Source organism: Peromyscus leucopus, chromosome 20 (genome assembly GCF_004664715.2).
Source record: "Peromyscus leucopus breed LL Stock chromosome 20, UCI_PerLeu_2.1, whole genome shotgun sequence".
Lineage (NCBI taxonomy): Eukaryota > Metazoa > Chordata > Mammalia > Rodentia > Cricetidae > Peromyscus > Peromyscus leucopus.
The window spans coordinates 42,063,527-42,083,627 of NC_051080.1; the positions used below are offsets into that span (position 1 = coordinate 42,063,527).

The 20,101-nt window shown below is 44.8% G+C and overlaps 1 protein-coding gene across 2 annotated transcripts in view; it reads left to right on the plus strand.

Moving 5' to 3' along the window:
• The window catches only part of Pop1 (POP1 homolog, ribonuclease P/MRP subunit), a 28,939-nt gene extending 19,991 nt beyond the window's left edge, over positions 1 to 8,948 (plus strand). For both annotated transcript variants that reach the window (XM_028884464.2, XM_037197723.1), the window contains 4 exons: positions 2,212 to 2,403; positions 3,709 to 3,863; positions 7,115 to 7,474; positions 8,164 to 8,948. In XM_028884464.2, the coding sequence (XP_028740297.2) occupies positions 2,212 to 2,403; positions 3,709 to 3,863; positions 7,115 to 7,474; positions 8,164 to 8,806 (1,350 nt within the window). In that variant the 3' untranslated portion in view covers positions 8,807 to 8,948. The remainder of the gene's footprint in view (positions 1 to 2,211; positions 2,404 to 3,708; positions 3,864 to 7,114; positions 7,475 to 8,163) is intronic.
• The last annotated feature ends 11,153 nt before the right edge of the window (positions 8,949 to 20,101 follow it).

The following is a 20,101-nucleotide window of genomic DNA, read 5'->3' on the forward strand; positions in this document are numbered from 1 at the left end:
CTGCAAAGTGATTTTATGTTTCACAGAGTCCCATATACTTATTTAAATACCACCCCCCACCCCCCCACAGGGTTTCTCTGTGTAACAGTCCTGGCTGACCTGAAACTCACTTTGTAGACCAGGCTGGCCTCAAATTCACAGAGATCCACTTGCGTCTGCCTCCCAAGTGCTGGGATTAAAGGTGTGCACCATCACTGCCTGGTTATTTATATATTCTCTACTGTGATACTTTGAAATTTTTTTTAAAGAATGATTTCTAGAAAAAGATCTTTTCCTGAGGTGAAAAACCTTGTGGCTTAAATATGTTTTCTTTGCTCTTATTCCCCTTAAATAGTCTGTCTTTAAGTTCACAATGATTGAGCTCCCACCAGAGCTAGGCATTGTGTTAGATACTGAAAGATGACTAGGTGTTAGGAAGCCTAAGGGATACCTGGGACACTGAGGCTGGCTTCCTGTGTGAAGGAGCTGATGTTTGAAGGTGCTCTCAGTGGGAGCTAGACTTCTTGGGGCAGGGGGGAAGGGAGTCAGAAGTAAGAACAACATGTACAGTGGCCCAGGCCTGAACCTGTTCACAATCGCCAGCTGGGGCAGGAGCTGGAAGTCAACAGTGGACAAGGGAGAAGGCTGAAGGGACACACAGGCTAGAGTGTAGAGGCCCCAAGGCATTCTGAAGATTTGGACCGACTTTGTGGGTTTCACGACAGTTTTAAGACTGGCTATGGCATGACTGGATCTCACTAGCAGTGTGCCGAGGGAAGGTTAGACTGAGGTTGTGTATGGGGAAAGCTGGGGAGAGGACTGTGGCCAGATAGCGTTAAAAGAAACGTGTGTAAAACAGCTGAACGTGGAGAAAGAAAGAAATACACCACATGGCATGGTGGAGGTCTGAATTGTGCAGAAACTGGAGTAAAGGGTTAGGGTTCAGAACACATTTCCAGGGAGTTACCGGGAAGATGGAAACGGGTATCTGTATATTAGCTCCTAACAGTCCAGTTTGGCTCTTGGGTGTCAGCTGAAAGAGAGCCAGAGTCCTGTTGACTCGTTCACTGTTGTGTTCCCAGGTTCTTAGCACGTAAGAGGCACCCAGTAAATATTTGAGTATGGATGATGAGCTCTGGGTTTGTGGTATCAGTCAGTTAGATGGGGATTTGGAAGAGGACCTGGGAAAGGCGAGATGTTTGAGAGGCAGTGCACGTCTCGAGAATGATGTCTTAAGAGACAGGTCTTAAATTCCTGGTGGGAAGCTGGGGGCTAAAGGGAAAATAGTGGGGAATGAGCAGTAAATGTACAGGTGGTCACGGAAGAAGCAAAAGTAAAAGCTCAAGGCTTGAAGAGTGTTGGTGATACCAGTCAGCTGAGGAACAAAACTCCAGCTGCACACCTCTGAACTCAGCACACATGCCTTCTCCTCCCGAGCATCTTTTCACATCTTCGAATGAAATCTGGAAGGATGTTGTTCACTCCTTACATTGCATTTGTGCACACAATTTATAGTGCCTTCTATTATTTTAATAATTCAGACCTGCTAAGAAATCTTCTCAAGCAGAGCTTTTCTCCCAATTGCTCATCTTTGAGAAGTTGTCATTCATTTTTGTACTATTTTACTTAATGATAACACATCATAATCAAAAGGGATAGAGTATCAAAGTGTAGAATTAATTTTGATATGAGATTAGCAGAATGAACATATGTAAGTTAACTTGGAGTTTTCTGGTATACTCCAGCCCAGAGAGCAAGTTTAAGATAATTTGGCCTTTTCCTACCAAAGCCTGTGTGTAGAGGAAAATCTTTATAGAAAGGATATTTTTACTTATACTGGCTCATGTTTCCTTATTCAGAGCCTTTACTTTTCCTTTTAAAAGAATATTTAACTTTTAAGTTTGTTCCTATAGTGATCTAGAAGATCTAGTAAGATGATCTAGAAGATCTAAAAAGATCTAGAAGGTCTAGTAAGGTCTGGAAGGAAGATCTAGAAGATCTAGTGAGGTCTAGAAGGTCTAGGAAGATCTAGAAGGCCTAGGAAGATCTAGAAGGTCTAGTAAGGTCTAGATCGTCTAATAAAGCCTGGTAGATCTAGAAGATGTAGAAGGTCTAGTAAGGCCTAAAAGGTCTAATAAGATCTAGAAGGTCTAGAAGGAAGACCTAGAAGGTCTAGAAGGAAGATCCAGAAGACAGTGGCTGTTTGTATTGACCTTTTTTCTTCTCCTTTAGGATTTAAACCGGATGAGAAGTGAATTGCTGGTGCCAGGGTCACAGCTTGTTTTAGGGCCTCATGAATCCAAGATACCTATACTTTTGATCCAACAGCCAGGAAAAATGACGGGCAAAGATCGACTGGGCTGGGGAAGTGGCTGGGATGTCCTCCTTCCCAAGGCTTGGGGCATGGCTTTCTGGATTCCTTTTGTAAGTTGCCTTTTGATTTCAGCTAATAGTTGCAGTATTTGAAACACAGTGATTAACACGTTAACTGTATTCTTGATATTTGCATACGCGCTTGCTTTATGTGTTGACCTCCACCTGTCTACCCTTGTCCCACACACTCTCCCAAGGCACCTTCCCACACCCTAGTAATGAACAACATTAAGTTTTTGAAGTAGAATGATGTTTTAAAATAGCAGTAACAATAGCTGGGCGGTGGTTGGTGTACACCTTTAATCCCAGCAGAAGCAGGCAGATCTTTGAATTCAAGGCCAGCCTGGTCTCAGAGTGAGTTCCAGGACAGACAGGGCAGGTACAGAGAGAAAGTGTCCTAAAAACAGATAAAAAAAAAAATAATAATAATATTAATAATAATACTGCATTTTCAACTTGAATAAATTTGTGAGCTCAATTTTTACAGAAGTATAGAGCATACTGTTGTGGTTTTTAAATGCTAACTGTAAGCATATACTGTTTCTATTTCTTAACTGTCGCCAACATTTTTATTAAAATCTGTGTTGTGTGTATTTTCTGGTTAGTTTTTTTTAAGTATTTGCTAGAGATGGTAAGAGGCATGCCAATGTCAGACTGCTAGGTTCATGCAGGTAGTTAATTTTTGGTAATCATGCCTATTGTAAGGAGCATTCCGTTAATGATTTAGGAAGGTTTTTTTTTTTTTAAGTTGTTCCACTTAAATTTTTTTATTAGGGATTTTTGTTTGTTTGTTTATTTGTCTGTTTTCTCAGTATTGAGAATTGAACTGAAGGTCTTAGGCAAGCTAGCAAGCACTGTATCACTTAGCTACATTCCCAGACAATTAGACATCATTTCATTCACATAGAAAGGATAGGTCCTCATAGACTGAGGGTCTCTGCACCCTTTGCCTGCCATCCACTTAGGAAATTAGGCATACAGACTCACCGGCGTGCTTCATGTCCCTCATACCAGTCTCCTTCAGGTTACACGTTGGGATTTTGGTGTTTGTTACCTCCATGCATATCTCATACCTTTATCAAATGCTTGTGTCTCTGTAAAGTTGTAAAGTACATGTTTTTTAATCTATATGCCTTACTGTATATATGCTTCTGTAACCTGTTGTATTTACTGGGTATTGAGGTTTTTTCATGTTGATTCAAGTCCTATTCATTAATTTTATACTACTTTATGGTGTTTGGTTATGGGATTATCCTTTTGGTGGGCTTTTTGCTTATTTCTCACTTCCCATACAGACAGTTAAACAATTTCACTTCATGTTAGTAAATTGACGGGGCTTCTTGACGTTTCTTTTAGATCTACCAAGGTGTAAGAGTTGGGGGGTTAAAAGAGGCTACAGTGCATTCTCAGTACAGAAGGTCACCTAACATCCCAGGCGATTTCCCAGACTGCCCTGCTGGGGCTCTGTTTGCTGAAGATCAAGCTAAGGATCTTCTAGAAAACTATAAAAGGTAAGGAAGGAACTGCTCTTTGAGTCTCTCTCCAGGGACGGGAGCGCCTGTGTGAATGGTCTGATGGCTTGGGGATCACTGCAGCTACCCTGTGTGTGGTGTGAGCTTCCTCTTGAGTTCTCTTACCAAGAGGCGGCTAGGAAGAAGATGCTGTAGCCAGGAGCTCCTCTGTGGCCTTTTGAGGCCCTGGTACATCCCTTCTCCTGGTTACCTTCTGATTTGAATGATGGACATCTGAGCTGCAGACGCACATTTCAGACCCTTGCTAATAGATCTGACCACCACCCCATCTCCATTCTTGGGGAAATTGTGCTTTAAACAACTGATTTTAGAAGGGTACTGATTTATTAAAGTTTAATGAAACCACGGAGGTAGGTAAAACACTTTAAAATGGTACAGTTCTGCCATCCAGACAGCCATGCGCTGTCTTTAATATTTTAGTATTTATCTTTGTCACCGTTTTCTTACCTGTCTTTCATTAGAAATGAGTGAATGGGGGCCTTTATTTCTGTCATGTAGAGAAGTCCAGGTGAACCACAGGAACCTGTATTCCCACTGAATTGCAGGCTTCTGGAAGCACCGAAACTCTGTCTCCTGTGTGGTCCTGTGGGTCCAGCCGTAGGCGGTGTGCACTAGGCCCACTAACGTTTGTTGTTGGATGAATGAGTGGGTAGCAGAATGTTATGGTGGCTTTGCTGGGAGGACCATGAGGGCTGAGGTGGGAATCCCTGCTCATTATCACAACGACGGAGACAGGCAGGGGCCTGGCTGGTGCTCTAACCATTTGTTGAATGACTTCGTGGCTAAATTGTGACTTGATCCTGCATCAGCTTCCAAGCAGTCATGTGCTGTAGTCTGTGTACCTCCCAGACTGTGTAGTTGAGGGGCCTCTAACTAAGAATATTTATTTTTCACTATTCATATATACTCTCCATAGGTGCACATTTTTCTTTAAAAAAAAAAAAAAAAGGTATTATTCACACTATTTTGAGATCTGGCTTTTTCATTTAATCATATATTGTATTGGTTTCCCCATATCAATAAACAGTGATCATAAACAGTGATCATAAACAGTGTTGGCAAACTTTTTTTGTAGAGGGCCAGATGATACGCAGTTTTGGCTTGTAGACTCTTGGTCTCCATAACAAGGTCTCCGCTCTGCTGCCATGACAGGGAAGCAGCCACAGATGACATGAACAGATGTGTGGTGGTGTGCCAGCCAGGGCTCTCTATGGTCACTCACATTTGGAATTCATAAATTTTCAGTGTCATACAATGGGATGATTTACATTTATTGAGACTATGAGAATCATTCTTAGCTCCTGGGTCATACAAAAACAGATAAGAGGCCTAATGGGGGCCATTTGTGAAGTTTGCCCGCTCTGGCTGGGTGGATCTTGGAGGGACTCTGTAAGGTTGCATCGTGGATGTGCCATGTTTCATCGGTGGCCTTCTAGGTAACCTCTGTTTTCTTGTCCTGTGGTTTGGGACACTTCTCCCTGTATGCATCTCTATATATTTGTCTACATCATTCACTTATCTATCACATATTTGTTTCAAGCATGCCATTGGAACCCCACCACTCTAGACACTGTGGCTCTCAAAGGCACAGGGTAGACTTAAGTCTGCCCCTGACTTTATGGAGACATTATTATTATTATTATTATTATTATTATTATTATTATTATTATTATTTAGAATAACCAATGTTAATTCTTTTTAATTTTTTTGATAATTTCATACTTTGTATTCACTACCCCATTGTCCTCTCTTGCCCCACCCCCATTCTTACTGATGCCCTTCTTCCCACGTCCTCCTCCTATTTTCTTGTCCTTTCTTGTTTTTTTTTTTTTGTTTTTTTGTTTTTGACCTCACTGAGTTTAATTAGGGTTGTCTGTATGGGTATGGGCTTGACTGTGGGGCATGGGCAGCTTACCCATAACTACACCACTGAAGAAAATGCCAGTAGCTCCTGGGAGAACCCTCCCATACATACCCCTGCTGGAGTTTGGACAAGCTTGATCTTGGCAGGTCTTGTGCAGGTAGCCTCTGTGTGTCCATGACTGGCATGGCTCGTGTCCAGAGGACAGACAGTATTGCATGGTACCCATCTCCTCCTTCAGTTCTGTGTCTTTCTGCACCACTGTTCCCTGGACCTTGGGGAGACGAGGCAGATGTCCTGTTTATGGCCAAGCACACAATGGTCACTTATTCTTAGTACTTTGGCAAGTAAGACTGCACATTAATTGCCAACCACTGCAAAAGGAAGCTCCCCTGACCACGGCAGAGAGCAGCTGAGAGAGTCTATAAGTGTAAATGTAAATATTTAGAAAGCAGTTTGACTACAGGTCCATTTAGCACAGTGTTTCTCAACCTGTGCGTCAAGGGCTGACTTTCAGATATCCTACATATCAGATATTTACATTACGATTCATAACAACAGCAAACTTACAGTTATGAAGTAGCAATGAAAATAATTTTATGATTATGTCACCACAGCAGAGGAACTGTATTAAAGGGCCTCAGCATTAGGAAGGTGGAGAACCACTGCTTAGCAGAACATCAGTAGTTTGATTCTTCCCAAGGGCCTGTGGTTTACAGTGAAGCTTCTCCCTCACTTCTGACCTGGTGTATCCCTGCCACCCTCCAAAACAGCATCATATCGGTTTCCTTGCATCCTTCCAACACACTGTCTGTACACATAAGTGCAGGCAGAGTCGTTACTCATCTTTAGTTTGTCAGGTCAGAAGTGAGGGAGGAGCCTTGTAAATCTCCAGGGATGGCACTGCCCCACCCCAGGGCCACCATGGATGTGAAACTCAGGATAAGTGTCACAGTACTGCATTTGGTTTTCAGAGGCCCCACACATTTGTAGATGTGTTATCTGTTTAAAAACCAAAGATCAGGCACGGTGGCGCACACCTTTTACCCCAGCACGGGAGGCAGAGGCAGGTGGATCTCTGAGAGTTTGAAGCCAGTCTGGTCTATAATAGTGAGTTCTAGGCATGCCAGGACTACACACACACACACACACACACACACACACACACACACACACACACACACACACAGCAACAACAAAACAAAAAAGACCGAAGAAAACAAAAGGAGCTTCATGAGCAGGGTTGGTGATTCCTTTGTATTTTCTTTGGGGAGGCTTTTGTGTGTGTCTTGTTTGGAGATGTGCTATAATGGTCATGGCTGTTTTAATTCTCTACTCTTCAATTGTTTAAAATTTCCTTTTTAACTAGACGCCCTCCTGCCAAAAGGCCCAACTATGTTAAGCTGGGCACGCTGGCACCTTTCCGCTGTCCCTGGGAGCAGCTGACTCAGGACTGGGAGTCCAGGGTTCAGGCCCAAGAGTCAGCTACGATAGCCTCCATGCCTTGTGCTCAAGACCACCCAAGACCACTAGGAGTGCCTTGTGTCGCTGAAGAGGTCATCTGTCAGCCATCTAACGAGGCAGGCATATCTGAAAACCAGCGCACGAGACCAGAAGTCACAGGCTGTCCAGCACAGGCCGCGACTGAGATGGTCCTAGAGCTGAGTGCTGGTGAGAACCATGCCACCGCCACCGCCACCACCGCCGGTGGCCAGCTCTGTGTTCTTAGGTGAGTGTCGGCAGCTGCCACATCCATGGAGTTGTTTCCTGTATTGACCATGCTTGGGGATGTGAAAGTCCCCCTTGTTCCTGGATGCTCCTTGGTGACTTTCTGAAAAGGAGAGTCATTTCTTTGATGGTTGACAGAGGGCCTAGGAAAACAGTTCAGTATTTGATTAGAGAATGGAACTCACTGACGAGACGATTGAAAATACTGTCCTGAACCAAGTGACCCTGATTGGCGACAAGCCTCTGTTCTTGGGAATTGCGTGGGCGTGGGGTAGGCCATCAGTCGTGTGGCGTGGTGATGCCACAGCTTCCCTATGCCGTGAGCGCCGCCGTTGGGGCTGCCGTGGGCTCAGCTCCACTTCTCAGCTTCTGTATGTGCTCCCATTTTGAATAGTGCTCCTCCCTTACCTCCTTTATCTAAAGATTCTCGTATCCTTCTTTCTCCTCAAACTCTCGTCCTCTTGCTTTGGTTGGCTTTAATTTGCTTTGATTATAATCCTAAGGTCTATCTTACTTTTCTGTCAACCTTATTTATTTTTTCTGCCCCAATTCTGAAGTCTCTGCTTTTTCAGTGTGGCACAGTTTTTCAGAATGGCGGGCACATGAAAAGAAGAACATTAGTTATAAATATATTGTGTGCTTTAAATGGTTTTTAATTATGATTTTGTATGTCTCTTACTTCGCGTGTAGGAGTAGGAAATTACTAAGGCAACTCTCTACTTGGTGTGGGCCCAGTTCTGAGGCCAGGAGGGCTCCCCGTGGAGGCCAGCAGGAATTGACCAGAAAGGCCTGCTTGTCCATCCTGGATGATTTCCCCAGAGCCTTGGTGTGGGTCAGCCTGTCCCTGCTCAGGAAGGGCAGCCCCGAGCCTCGCACCATGATCTGTGTCCCAACCAAGGAGGACTTGCTCCAGCTCAGTCAGGATCAGTGTTTCCATGGACCCCGGGAATCCAGACACAGCGATCCATTTAAGAGCCTGATTCTAAAAGAGAAAGAAAAGAAGAAAATGGAGAAGAGGCAGAACCGAGAACACACTGTCTCCGAGGGCCTGGCTGCTGGGGCGCCTCCAGCTGGGCAGGAAGCTCTGATACAGGGGCTGTGGTCAGGCCCTCTCCCGGGACTAACATCACACTGCTCCAGAGTCCTCCTGGGCTTTGTCACACAGGGAGATTTTTCTATGGCTGTTGGCTGTGGAGAAGCCTTGGGGTTTGTTAGTGTGACCGGCTTGCTGGAAATGTTGTCCAGCCAGTCGGCAGCCTCAAGAGGCCTGGTGCTGCTGCGACCTCCCACCTCTCTGCAGTACCGGTTTGCAAGAATTGCCGTTGAGGTGTGAATGCGGGTTCACAGCCTGGTTGGACATGGATTATAACTATTTTTGTCAAATCCCACAGAGTCCTGGCAGTCTTTGTCTTCTGTTTTAGAATACAATGTGCGACTGCTTGGAAACAAGAATTAAAATTATATAATTATGTGGATGATGATCTGTTTACCTTATCCTAATAATCTGAGAGTTTCCATCTTTTCCTGTACTGGGAATATGTTTAATTCTTTAACGTGCTAGTTGAACCCTTTGTATTGAAGTATTGTGCCCACCCACCCCAGCCCCCACCCTCACCCCCGCACACGCACCATTTTTGTTAGGAACAAAAAGCTGTGAGGTCTCTTTGAAAAAATTGCAGTCATATGGTATGCAGCTCTGACTGTTGACAAGTTTTTACTAAAGAGAAGACTGTAGGGAACTGGGGCATAGCTCAGTAGTCAAGCTTTTGCGAGGATGAAGCCCCAGGTTTAAGCCTAGCATCAGAGAGCCAAGGAGACAGGCAGACACTGTAAGTGCCTGGCTTCTGCACATGAGACCCAGGCTGTGTGGACTATGCTCAGTTATATCCTGGTGAACTGAATATCTTATTCCATAAAGAATTCACAAGTTGGTGCCTATTGTCAGGGGGACTGGGTGTGACAGAATGTGTTGAGTCTATGGTATGAGCCTTTGATTGCTTTGTTGTTAATTTTATTTTAAACACCATGGAAATACACTTTTGATGAGATGGTCAGCATTGCCCGGCAGATGCGGCACCAATCTTTAGCCAGAGAACATTGTGGAACTGTTAAGGAGACCCTGGTTACTGAACAGTTTGTGGGCTGCACTATGGATGGCTGCCGCCCTCATGACATCAACGGTGGTGGAATGCCTAGCTATTGAAGAAGCAACAAGAGAAAATACTTCAATAAAAAACCCACCTGATTAGTCAGTGGTTGTGGCACATGCCTTGATCCCAGCACTTGGGAGGCAGAGGGAGGTGGATCTCTGAGTTCAAGGCCAGCCTGGACTATACAGAGAAACCCTGTTTCAAAACAAAACAACAAAACTCATAAAAAAACAAACATTGTTTTTGCAGATGATTTCTCAAGGCCATGAAGGTTTGTTTTTCAAATATGTTCTGTTAAATATGATTATCCCCTCCCCCCAAAAAGAACTCAAGGTCAGGTTGGTTTAAGATACTTTAGGTTAAGCAAAAACTTTTTTTTTTTTTTTTTTTTTTTTTTTGAGAACGTTCTGTAGGATTAGTTAGTAAAGACACGGGGACACAGCAGCTCTCTCAGCAAGGTGATGGGAACAGCAGGCCACACCTGTGCAGTCAAAGTGTAAGCAAATCCATGAGAGTCTGTTAAAAGGGTATCAAGGATTTATTAAGATATAAAATGGGGAGAAAATACACTCATGGATACAGAACAAAGTAAACAGCTGCCGTGGTCCTCCGTTCTGCCCCCAGGGTGAGTGAAACCAGCAGTTTTACTGACCTTGAATTTGTAGCAATATACAAAAATATTTCAATCAGAGGTAGAAATGTATAGTGCAATCTGACGACAACATCCTTAGTGTGTATCAGTACATAGAATATCCTAAACAGAAATAGAACATACAGTATGACAAATGTAATTTTACATTTGTATCAATATACAAAAATATTTTAAACAAGTAGAAACATGTACAATATGACATGTATGGTTTCATATTTGTATCAATATACAGATTATCTTAAATAGAAGTAGAAAAATAATTTTATATTTGTATCAATATACAAGAATCCATACCAATGCAAAGCCATTGGAAGAACAAATTCTCACAAGTATTCGCTTGGGGTCTTGAAAGGGGGCGGGAAAGAGCCTTATGGGTGCTCCTCAGAAAGTGCTCATTAGGGCTCTTTCACAGAGATCTTTGACACGATGGGTTGGAAAAAAGACCACAGGCCTTACAGTCGAAACTGGACCACTGAGATAGCTGGTGTTTCTCTCACCAGCCTCTTTCAGTGCCCAACTCCAATGAGCTGAGAAAAAAAGTAGCATGAGTAGTGTCTGTAAACAGAAAAATATCACCTGATGTTCAGTAGTAGTTATTGGGCCGTTGCACGTTCACTTTCTAGGCTGCCTGCCACTTTTGTTGCTTAGTGATTTCCATGGCAAGTCTGATTGCCGTGTGGCTGCCCAGCTGCACTCTGCTCAGCGCTCTGCCTGCTGCCCTTGTCCTGGGGACAGGGCACATTAGCGGTCACTGCTTTGTGGGTGATAGGTCAAAGAGCCGTGTGGTGAGAGCACAGACCAGCACGTCTCAGATGTATTCCTGGAGTGCTGGTCCTGGGAAAGTGGTTCCTTTACCAAGTAAATCTGGGAAGAGCTGCATTCCGTTCAGCTTCCCAGTGCTCACGGCACAGTGGAGACTGCAGGGAAGGATTCTCTTCCAGGATCTTCCCACCTCCCCCATGCCTGTTGTCCGGGGGGACACAAGTTTTCTGGACTGTCAGGGAGATCCAGCTCTGTCAAGAAAAAGACTATTAGGATGGCTGTTCTCTATAGCAACGGAATTGATTACTAGAGTCATGCAGCGACGCGGTAAGTGACAGGCTCCTTTTCTCTTGTGGAGGGAGCAATGATGTCAAGGCCCACAATTCAAGCAGTGTCCCAAAAGTTCTAAGCCGAACAGTCAGATCAGTTACACATGTAAGACACAGAAGTAATTCTGGATGATTTTACATTCCGTTTTTGGGAGAGGGTGTGTGTCATTGTATAGTCCTGTCTATCCTAGAACTCTGTGTAGATCAACCAGGCTGGTCTTGAACTCAGAGGTCCAACTGCTTCTGCCTCCTGAGTCTTGAGACTAAAGGCCCGCATCATCATTCCCAGCTTCTGGGGGGAGTATTCTTTAAAATATTACATGATGTGATGGTTAGTGTTAATTTCAAGATCTGGTCAGTTTGGAAGACAAGCCTGCAGATACACTTGTAAAGGATTGTCTAGCTTAGCCTCCAGGCATGCCTGTGGTGGGGGGTTGTCAGATTAACTGAGGCAGGAAGACCTGCCCACATAGGCCATGGTGGGATCCTGGACTATATAAAAAGGAGGAAGTATCTGAACCACAGCATTCAGTCTTCATCCTTCTTCCTGATTGTCAATGGGATGTGGTCAGAGCCACGGCATCCGGTCTTCATCCTTCTTCCTGATCGTCAATGAGATGCAATCAGATACCTCAAGCTCCTGTTGCCTTGACTTCCCCAACACAGTAGACAGTGCCCTGGAGCTGTGAACCAAATAAACCTTTTTCCCTTTAGGTTGCTTTTGTCAGGGTAGTGGCAGTAACAGGAAAAGAAGCAGACTGAATGCCAGTTGACTTAGGGAAGACAACAGCAATAACAAATAGCTCTTGGTGGTTTGAAATGGGGTCTTCCTATGTAGTCCTGGCTGATCTGGTACTTACTATGTAGCCCCAGCTTTGCAGCAATTTTCTTGTCTCAGCCATTGATAAGTATTTTAAAAAATCTCCTGGTTAGTGGGTAACTCTGCCAATGCAATAAGTCAATTCAAGTCCAGATTTAATGAGCAAAGCATTCTCGAGTGATCTCAGGGGAAGAGAAACCACGTGAAAGGTTTATGGACCAGACTTTAAATACCCTGTAGGCGTGGTCTTGAGGAGCTCTGGGGGAAGAACTTATGCTTGGCAGGTTTTCTGAGTTCAGGGTTTGGAATGGGGCCCAAGCTAGAGATTCCCAACATCCCAATCTTTTTGCATATATATGGGTGCTGGTTCAAGTCTGGCTACTTCTTGCTGGCAAGGGATGATATGGGGAGGGAGGAGTTGGGGCAGTGAGCTCATACTCAGTGGAAGGTGTGAGTGAAGAAGCATTCAGTTAACTGCCATCCTGGAAACCTCAGGGATTTTTTGAGGAAGCAGAGAAGGCAAATTGCTAGAAGAAAAAGATTATTAATGTTGGCCCTCTGAAGGGGGCTAGGCATGAGAAGAGTGAAGACTGCCAGAAAGAATGGAATGGAGATGTGTCCTGGTTGTACAAAAGAGATAAGGATGAATGAGCCAGACTCAGGAGCAGATATGCCCTTGAGTCTGGAGAGGTGGTACCAGCACTGATGTCCCCCTTATGGGGATGGTATGCCAAATTGGGGGATGATGTGTTCCAGGAGTACCTGAGCCATCACATCTGCTGCTCCCCAGGAGGTAGGGAGTGCATCCATCCTGTAAAGGTGTCAATAAAAGTTAAGAGATAACAGAGCTTTTTATGAATGGGCATGTGGGTGAAGCCAACCTGCCAGTACTCGCCTGGTTGGTGTCCTCAAAGCTGGTGCACAGGCTGATGTATCTGGAGGGCCCCCTGCAGGTTGGCCTTGGCACACATGTGGCAGGAGGAGTGGATCCATCTAGGGACTGATCCACCAGGCCAGATTCCTTGATACAGTGGCAGATCTCTTTCCCAGGAACATGTAGGTGTCTGTAAGACAGCTAGAACAGATTTATATCTTGGTGTCATAGCAAAAAGCCTCTATGCAAAAAGCTGGGACAGTAAAATCCACAGAAATTTAAGAACTTCTGAAAACTGTAGTCAGTGCTCCATCAGTCTAGCTGAACCTCTGATGTTACACCTGAAACCTATTATCCTGTACCATGAAGCCTGTGGATGAGGCAAACCTGTCTGCATTTTAACAGGAAATGTAACTAATGAACTCTTGAGTTCCAGGTTGTTGAGGCTTGGGGAGTGCAGGGGGAGCTGTTAAACTGGGAAACCCGTCAGTACCCCAGTCATCAAACACCCCCAGATCCGAGAAGGATGCGTTTCACCTGAGTAAGCAGATGTGAGACAGCTTTCCAGCCGCCTAGGCACTCTCCTGGGTGTCTGTGGTTGCTGGGGACAGGAATCCCATAGGCAGGACCAGTCTTTAGCTGCCAAGCCCAGAGATTTGATAGGCTTTCCTGTGGGGTAGGAATTTGGGGAGAGTGATCTACCTTGTCTTGGCAAAGCAGGGCAATCAATTCCCCAGTGCTCTGCTTGTTCACAGTCTGGAAAGTTAAGGTACAAAGCAGTTATCCACTCTGTGGCTGGCTTTGCTACATTTAAAGCAGGTGGAAGTTCTTCCATCTTCCTTGGAGGAGATACAGGATGCCACCAAGAGCTGGCATGTCTCTATCACGAGAAGCTTTTTATTAAAACACCATATTCTCAGATCTCTGAAGCATTTAAAGATCAAGGATCATTGTCTGTTAAGTATATTTAAACTGGACAAATGTTGCTTAGGCTTAACTTTGAGAATATATATATATATATATATATATACACACATACATACTAAATCTGGACATATAGTTTACCCAATTAGCTACAGCTTACCAATGTTAGTAAAAGCAAGAAGATTAGAAGGAATATCACAGTAAACAATTTAAAATCAATAATAAGGCAAATACTTTTATGTTACAAAATCTGGCTGTCAGCAAGATACGTCCCTATACATGAATGCAAGGAGGTACAGCTTTAATACCTCAGTAAACCAGCATTGTTTTAAATCCTACCTTTCATAAACCTTGTTTTTATTACAGGACAGGAATTATCATAAAGAAATCTATCTTATTGGAGACCTAATATCTCCCTGGTGGGGCCACTCCATATGGTCACTTTTATTTAAGATGGTGGTAAAGTTGCCAGGTGGTGTTGGTACACTCAAGTGGCAGAGGCAGGCAGATCTCAGTGAGTTCAAGGCCAACCTGGTCTACAGAGCAAGTTCCTGGACAGCCAGGAATGTTACAGGGAAACCCTGTCTTGAAAAACAAAACAACAAAAAATGATGATAAAGTCATATGACCTCTTTTTTCAACCTTAGTCACAATGGTGGCTGCCCACATGTTGTATTTAATTAAGGTGCTGACAGACCATGTGATGTTTTCCAGAGTAGTTTTGATCTGGAGTTACAAGTTTTACAGATTTTAAACCATACCCAATTTTTTACCTGTTTTTTGTATAGTAAGGTAGAAGAGTATAAAATAACTTGGTCTGTTATCACATCAGATTCAGGACCAGAAAATCCCAGAGGCAAATTCTGAGCCCAGGCAGCTAATTGTAGTAACAGCTGAGCTGTTGCCAAGACACATGGAACAAGTAAACTCAGGTACCCAAGACCAGTCAGAAACAAGCATACAGTGCCCACATTTCCATCCATACACACAAAGTAGATAGGACTTTTCTAGCAAGAAGACAAACAAGACTTTTTGAGAGAAATCATGTCAGGTGATCAACTTAAAATCCTGAAATAAGACTTTATAGTATATAGCAGCATATAAGAAAGCACAGGAGTAAAAGATGCTTCCTGGCCATAACTCAGCTCCTATCAGGTTGGTGCAGCTGGCGTGGGCATCTGTGCACTGCCACCCATAGTGTCCGGCTTACAGGCAGCGGGGTTCGAGGTAGGTGGGGTGCTGGGCTTGCAAGCAGCAGTGTCTTATGCAGCTAAGTCTGGAGGAGCAGGTGCTGCAGAGGGAAACTGAAAAACAGAGTAGCAGCAGGCTGCCTGGGATGGAAAGAAAGCCCGGTTGAGTGATAGAGCTGAGCAGCAAGTAGAGGATTTGGAAAAAGATTTTTAGGAGGGAGGAAGGTGTAACGAGTTCATTGAAGGAGAATGGATTTGTTATGGGTGGAGTGGAGAAGTAGAATTTTAGCATGTTATGGGGGGGGAGCACATGGGAACAGACCAATGGGAACAGTTTGCGGAAGGGGAGGGGCAAGAGCCAAATGGAGAATACAGTCAGCTGGAGCCAAAGCTGTGAGTCTCCCAGGCTGTTGGGGGAGGGAGCAAACAGCCATGTGCTGGGCATGAAGCTGTGGTGTCTCTGGCTTTCATTTACATGTTGTAACAAACAGAAGAACAAAACATTTAACAAACAGAAGAATGAAATATATGCAGTTTAGAGTGGGAGAGCAGTCAGGAAACTGGGAGAGTGATAGAGCAAAAGCATGAGAAGCAGGCAGAAGAACAGGGAACAGGAAAAGGGGTCAGAGACACAGACAAATAGGGAAGGGACAGAAATGCAAAGCTCCTAAATCTGGATGGGGTTGGGGGGCTCAAACCAATGTATGGTGTGAACTAGACCTGATTTGAATAAATTTTGTAGTGATTGGGGATCAGACTTGACCCAAAAGCATGCATTCACAAGCCTTTTTTGAAGGCCAGAGGTTAACAAGAACCTTGTCTGGTTCTATAAACCTGTGCCCCGGACCCGTGTGTGGGATTGTCTCTGTGCAGAATGTCTTTTGGACAGGAGAATCCCAAGGATCGGGAACCATCCCTGCTTTGGAACAGGCCAGAGTTACCTGGTGCTTAGCAATCTTTGTAGGCACTCCAGAAGTCTTTGGCCCAGAGGGTCAGAGATTTGGAAGAGATCCTGGATCTTTTATAGGCTTTTGGTTTGGAATGGGTGACTTACTGAATAAAGTCAGTCAGTTGTGGCAGAGGCAGAGGAGGGAAGGGAGAGTGAGAATGATTTCCCATAGCCATGCCACATGGTCACAGAAAGACTAGACTCTACCCAGGCTTGGCACCAGACGATAAGTATTTTGAAAATCCCCGGTAGTGGGTTTCTCCACCAATGCAATAAGTCATTTCAAGCTAAATTAAAAGTCCAAATTTAATGAATAAAGCATCCCCGGGTGATGGAAAGAGGAGAAATCATGTGAAAGGTCTATGGACCGGAGGTCTATGGACTGGGCCTTAAATACCTTGGAGGCATGGTCTTGAGGAGCTCTGATAGAGGAGCCACTGCTTGGTGGGCAGGGTTTAGAATGGGAGGAGTGGGGGCCAGTCCCCAGCCCAATATCTGGTGGGGTTTGGAATGAGGCCCAAGCTGGAGATCCCAACAGCCATGAACCACTCTCTCTGGCAGAATTTTTCTTTTGCTAGGCTAGCCTCAAACTCTGGCCTCCTAAGTATTTTGATTTCTTGTACTGCTGTACCTGGTTAACAACAACATAATTTAAACCATGCTGACTTCATCACCCAGATGAGAATTGTTAGCTTCCTGTAGCTATCCATTTAGACATTAAGATATAGATGAATGGGCATCTTTTAAGAAAAAAAAAAAAAGGATTGATAATTGGTTAAACAAAAATCTATGTCCACATGGTAGAAAGAGAGAATTGTCTCTCAAATGTCATCTTTTGACTTCCACACTTGCTTGCATTGGTGCATGTGCATGTGCACACACACATATAAACAAACGATGTAACTTGGATCCAGCTATCTCAGTCCCAATGGCTCCCTTGGGGGAAGGAGTGAGAAGGCGCAGCATCAACGACACAGACACTGTGAGTCCATTGAAGGCAAATAATGAACTCATTTATTCAATAACAGGGAAAGCCTTATATACCCTCCTCCCAGCACCCAGTCTGTGTGGTTATCCCTCATTGGCTGGGCACAATCAGGAACTCTGACAGTGACCAGGATCTCTGACAGTGACCAGGACCTCTGACAGCTCCTGTTGCTAGACCCTTAGGCAGACTCCAGTTTGGCTCTTAAGGGGTATGTTATGTGGATGCTTTGGCAACTGGTCTGAACCAATTTTCTTGACCCTATGGGCCTGTCCTACTATATATCCATCCTTCTATTTTATTACATGGGCACTCAGTGGGAGTTGGAGTTCTTTGCTCCAGCCTTATTGACCCTACCTCAGGATTGTGCTTGTCTTAGGTTGGCTTGCCAAACAAGCTCTTACCCGTTTTTGACTACCAGCTCTCAAAGAGCATCCATCCCTGGGGAGTCATCCTGGGTGGAGAGTGTTAGGCAGTAGCCTTTTGAATTTCAGAAAGCCAGGCATGCATAACTTCCTGTGGAGGGCTATGAGTTGGATGTCTAAGAGCCATTAACACATGTAGAGTTGCCTTAGTGGCTGCCTGTTGTTGTTGGATGTGCTGTAGGAGACACTTAAAAAGAAGAAAGATCAAAAACACTGCCCCACCAATCAAAACATAAGTGAAATCCAGGAGGGATCAAACAGCCTTTTTATATCATGCCAAACCTTAAAAAAAAAGTCAAAGGCCATAACCTCTACCCTTGTCTGATTTAATTGGAAAATTTCATGTGTTAGCTGTAATGGATAATATAGAAACTTAGCTGACCATGGGCCCTTAATATATTTAGCTAGCTCCAGGCCTGCTAAACTAATGTTCCTCATTTCAAAAGGTGTCACACAAAATGAGGAAAAGCAAGGCTCCACAAGTCTTCAGTCTTTAGAGGGGCAATGAGAACAAAAAAGGGGAGTATATAATTACCCATCCTGGGTGATTTTCTCCTTGGTGGAAGCAGGCTGATCTGTGGCCAAGCACAAATTTCTTGCTGGGACCATATTGGCACAGTGGCACTCTGAGGAAAAACATAAGCATAACCTCTCCCATGGGTTAGCAGGGGGCTGTCAGCTGCCATTGGAGGGAGATAGTATCTCTCCATCTCACCAGGGGCAGAGGCTTGTTCCTTGACAGAGACACCTAGTGCTTGTAGGCTGAGCTGAGCCCCTTGTAGGGCCTTGAGGGCCAGGTCTGAGACCTGTTGAAAATAGGCATTCAAGCCAGTCTGTGCCTGGTGCACAGGATGGACATATTCCCTGTGCCCTGTGAGCATATTATAGTTCACTGGGATGTTAAGCAAGATGTTTGTCCAGGCCTGGGATTCTGCCTGATCCTCATAGGCTGATTTCCAGCTGAGAAAGACTGCAGGTTCCAACACAGCTTTAAGCAAATGGTACCAATTAAAATAAGTTTGTAACTGCATTGACCATTGAGCAAGGACCTGCTGAAAGTAGGGGAGTCTGGGCCTGACTCATTGGCTGTCTTCCTGATGAGGGAGAGATCAGCTATGGGGGTGGGAATCCAGGGCTGGGCATTGGCATTTGGACCCACATTGCCTGGGAAGCCTTCTATGGACCTAAGGACTGACAGTGGTGTAGGCGGCGAGGGTTGTAAGACACTTGGCACCACAGGAGAGTAGCCACCTCCTGAGGCAGGCCAGTATTGGGGTAGATTGCCCCAAGAATACTGCAGCGGAGGGGTAGCTGCCAGCAGTGGCTGTGGAGCAGAGGGGGTAGCAGCACATGACTTAATGACAGCTGCCTTCTCTTCGACAGATTTGCCAGGACCCAAACTGACAGCTACATTCTCCTTGATCGATGTCTGGGGGCCCAAACTGACAGGTATCTCAGGACCCAAATTGACAGATTTCTCAGGGTCCAAACTAACAGTTACGTTCTTCTTGACAGATTTCAAAGGGCTCAAACTGACCAATATCTCGGGACCCAAACTGACAGTTACATTTTCCCTGACAGATTTTTGTACACACACTGTATACTGTCAGTTGCAGGTTTCAGAAGAGCAACTTAGTTACAGTTCTGGGCAGGTCCCCTGGGACCAGAGGGTGTTGTTTCGTTTGTGGCTTGTGACTGCGTGAGAACTGAAGAGCCCCAGCTTCAGCTCAGAAATCCATCTCCTGCTGGGCTGAAATGTGAGCGTTTAACAGCTCCCTGGGTTCTGGTAATTCTAGGCTCAGCTGGGGCCTAAGAGGCCGGCTCTTTGGACCCTCTGACTTTAGAGACCTGCGTTATGAGTTATGAGAATGCCTCATAACTCTGCTTAGCCAGCTGCCTCCACACTAAGAAGCTGTGTGTTTCTGTGACATCAGCTCTCACGAGCTGTTGACATCTATGTAGGAACTTAATGAGAGCACTATGGCCCAGAGTGGGGCTTCTACCTGGGCCAAGACCTAGTCTTAAAAACAAAACCAACCAACTAAACCAAAAAACAAAAACAAAACCAGCCTGGCTCATTACTTGTGTGACTCCAGCATTCCAGAGCACCAAAGTCTTTGTCTTAATGCTCTCAGCTTTGGCTGCATACTCAGTCACTGGTAAACTTTGAAAACATGGTGTCCACTTCTAGGGATGCAAATTTAACTGGTCTGGGCTACAGCCTGGACCAGTACTTCTCAGCCTGTGGGTCAAGACCCCTCTGAGATCACATATTGGATATCCTGCACATCAGACACTTACATTACAATTCATAAAAGTAGCAAAATTACGGTTATGGGGTAACAACGAAAATAATTTTATGGTTGAGGGTCACCACAACAGGAAGAACTGTATTAATTAGAAAGGTTGAGAACCATTGGCCTGGACTCAGGGATGCATAAGAGACCCTGGGTTAAGAACCACTGCTGCAGTTTTCGGCTGGCCAGAGATGTGTCTGTCTGTAAGGGCAGCCAGCCACACACAGATCTGTCATCCGAATCCCTGACTGAGACCCTGCTGGGGCCAAGC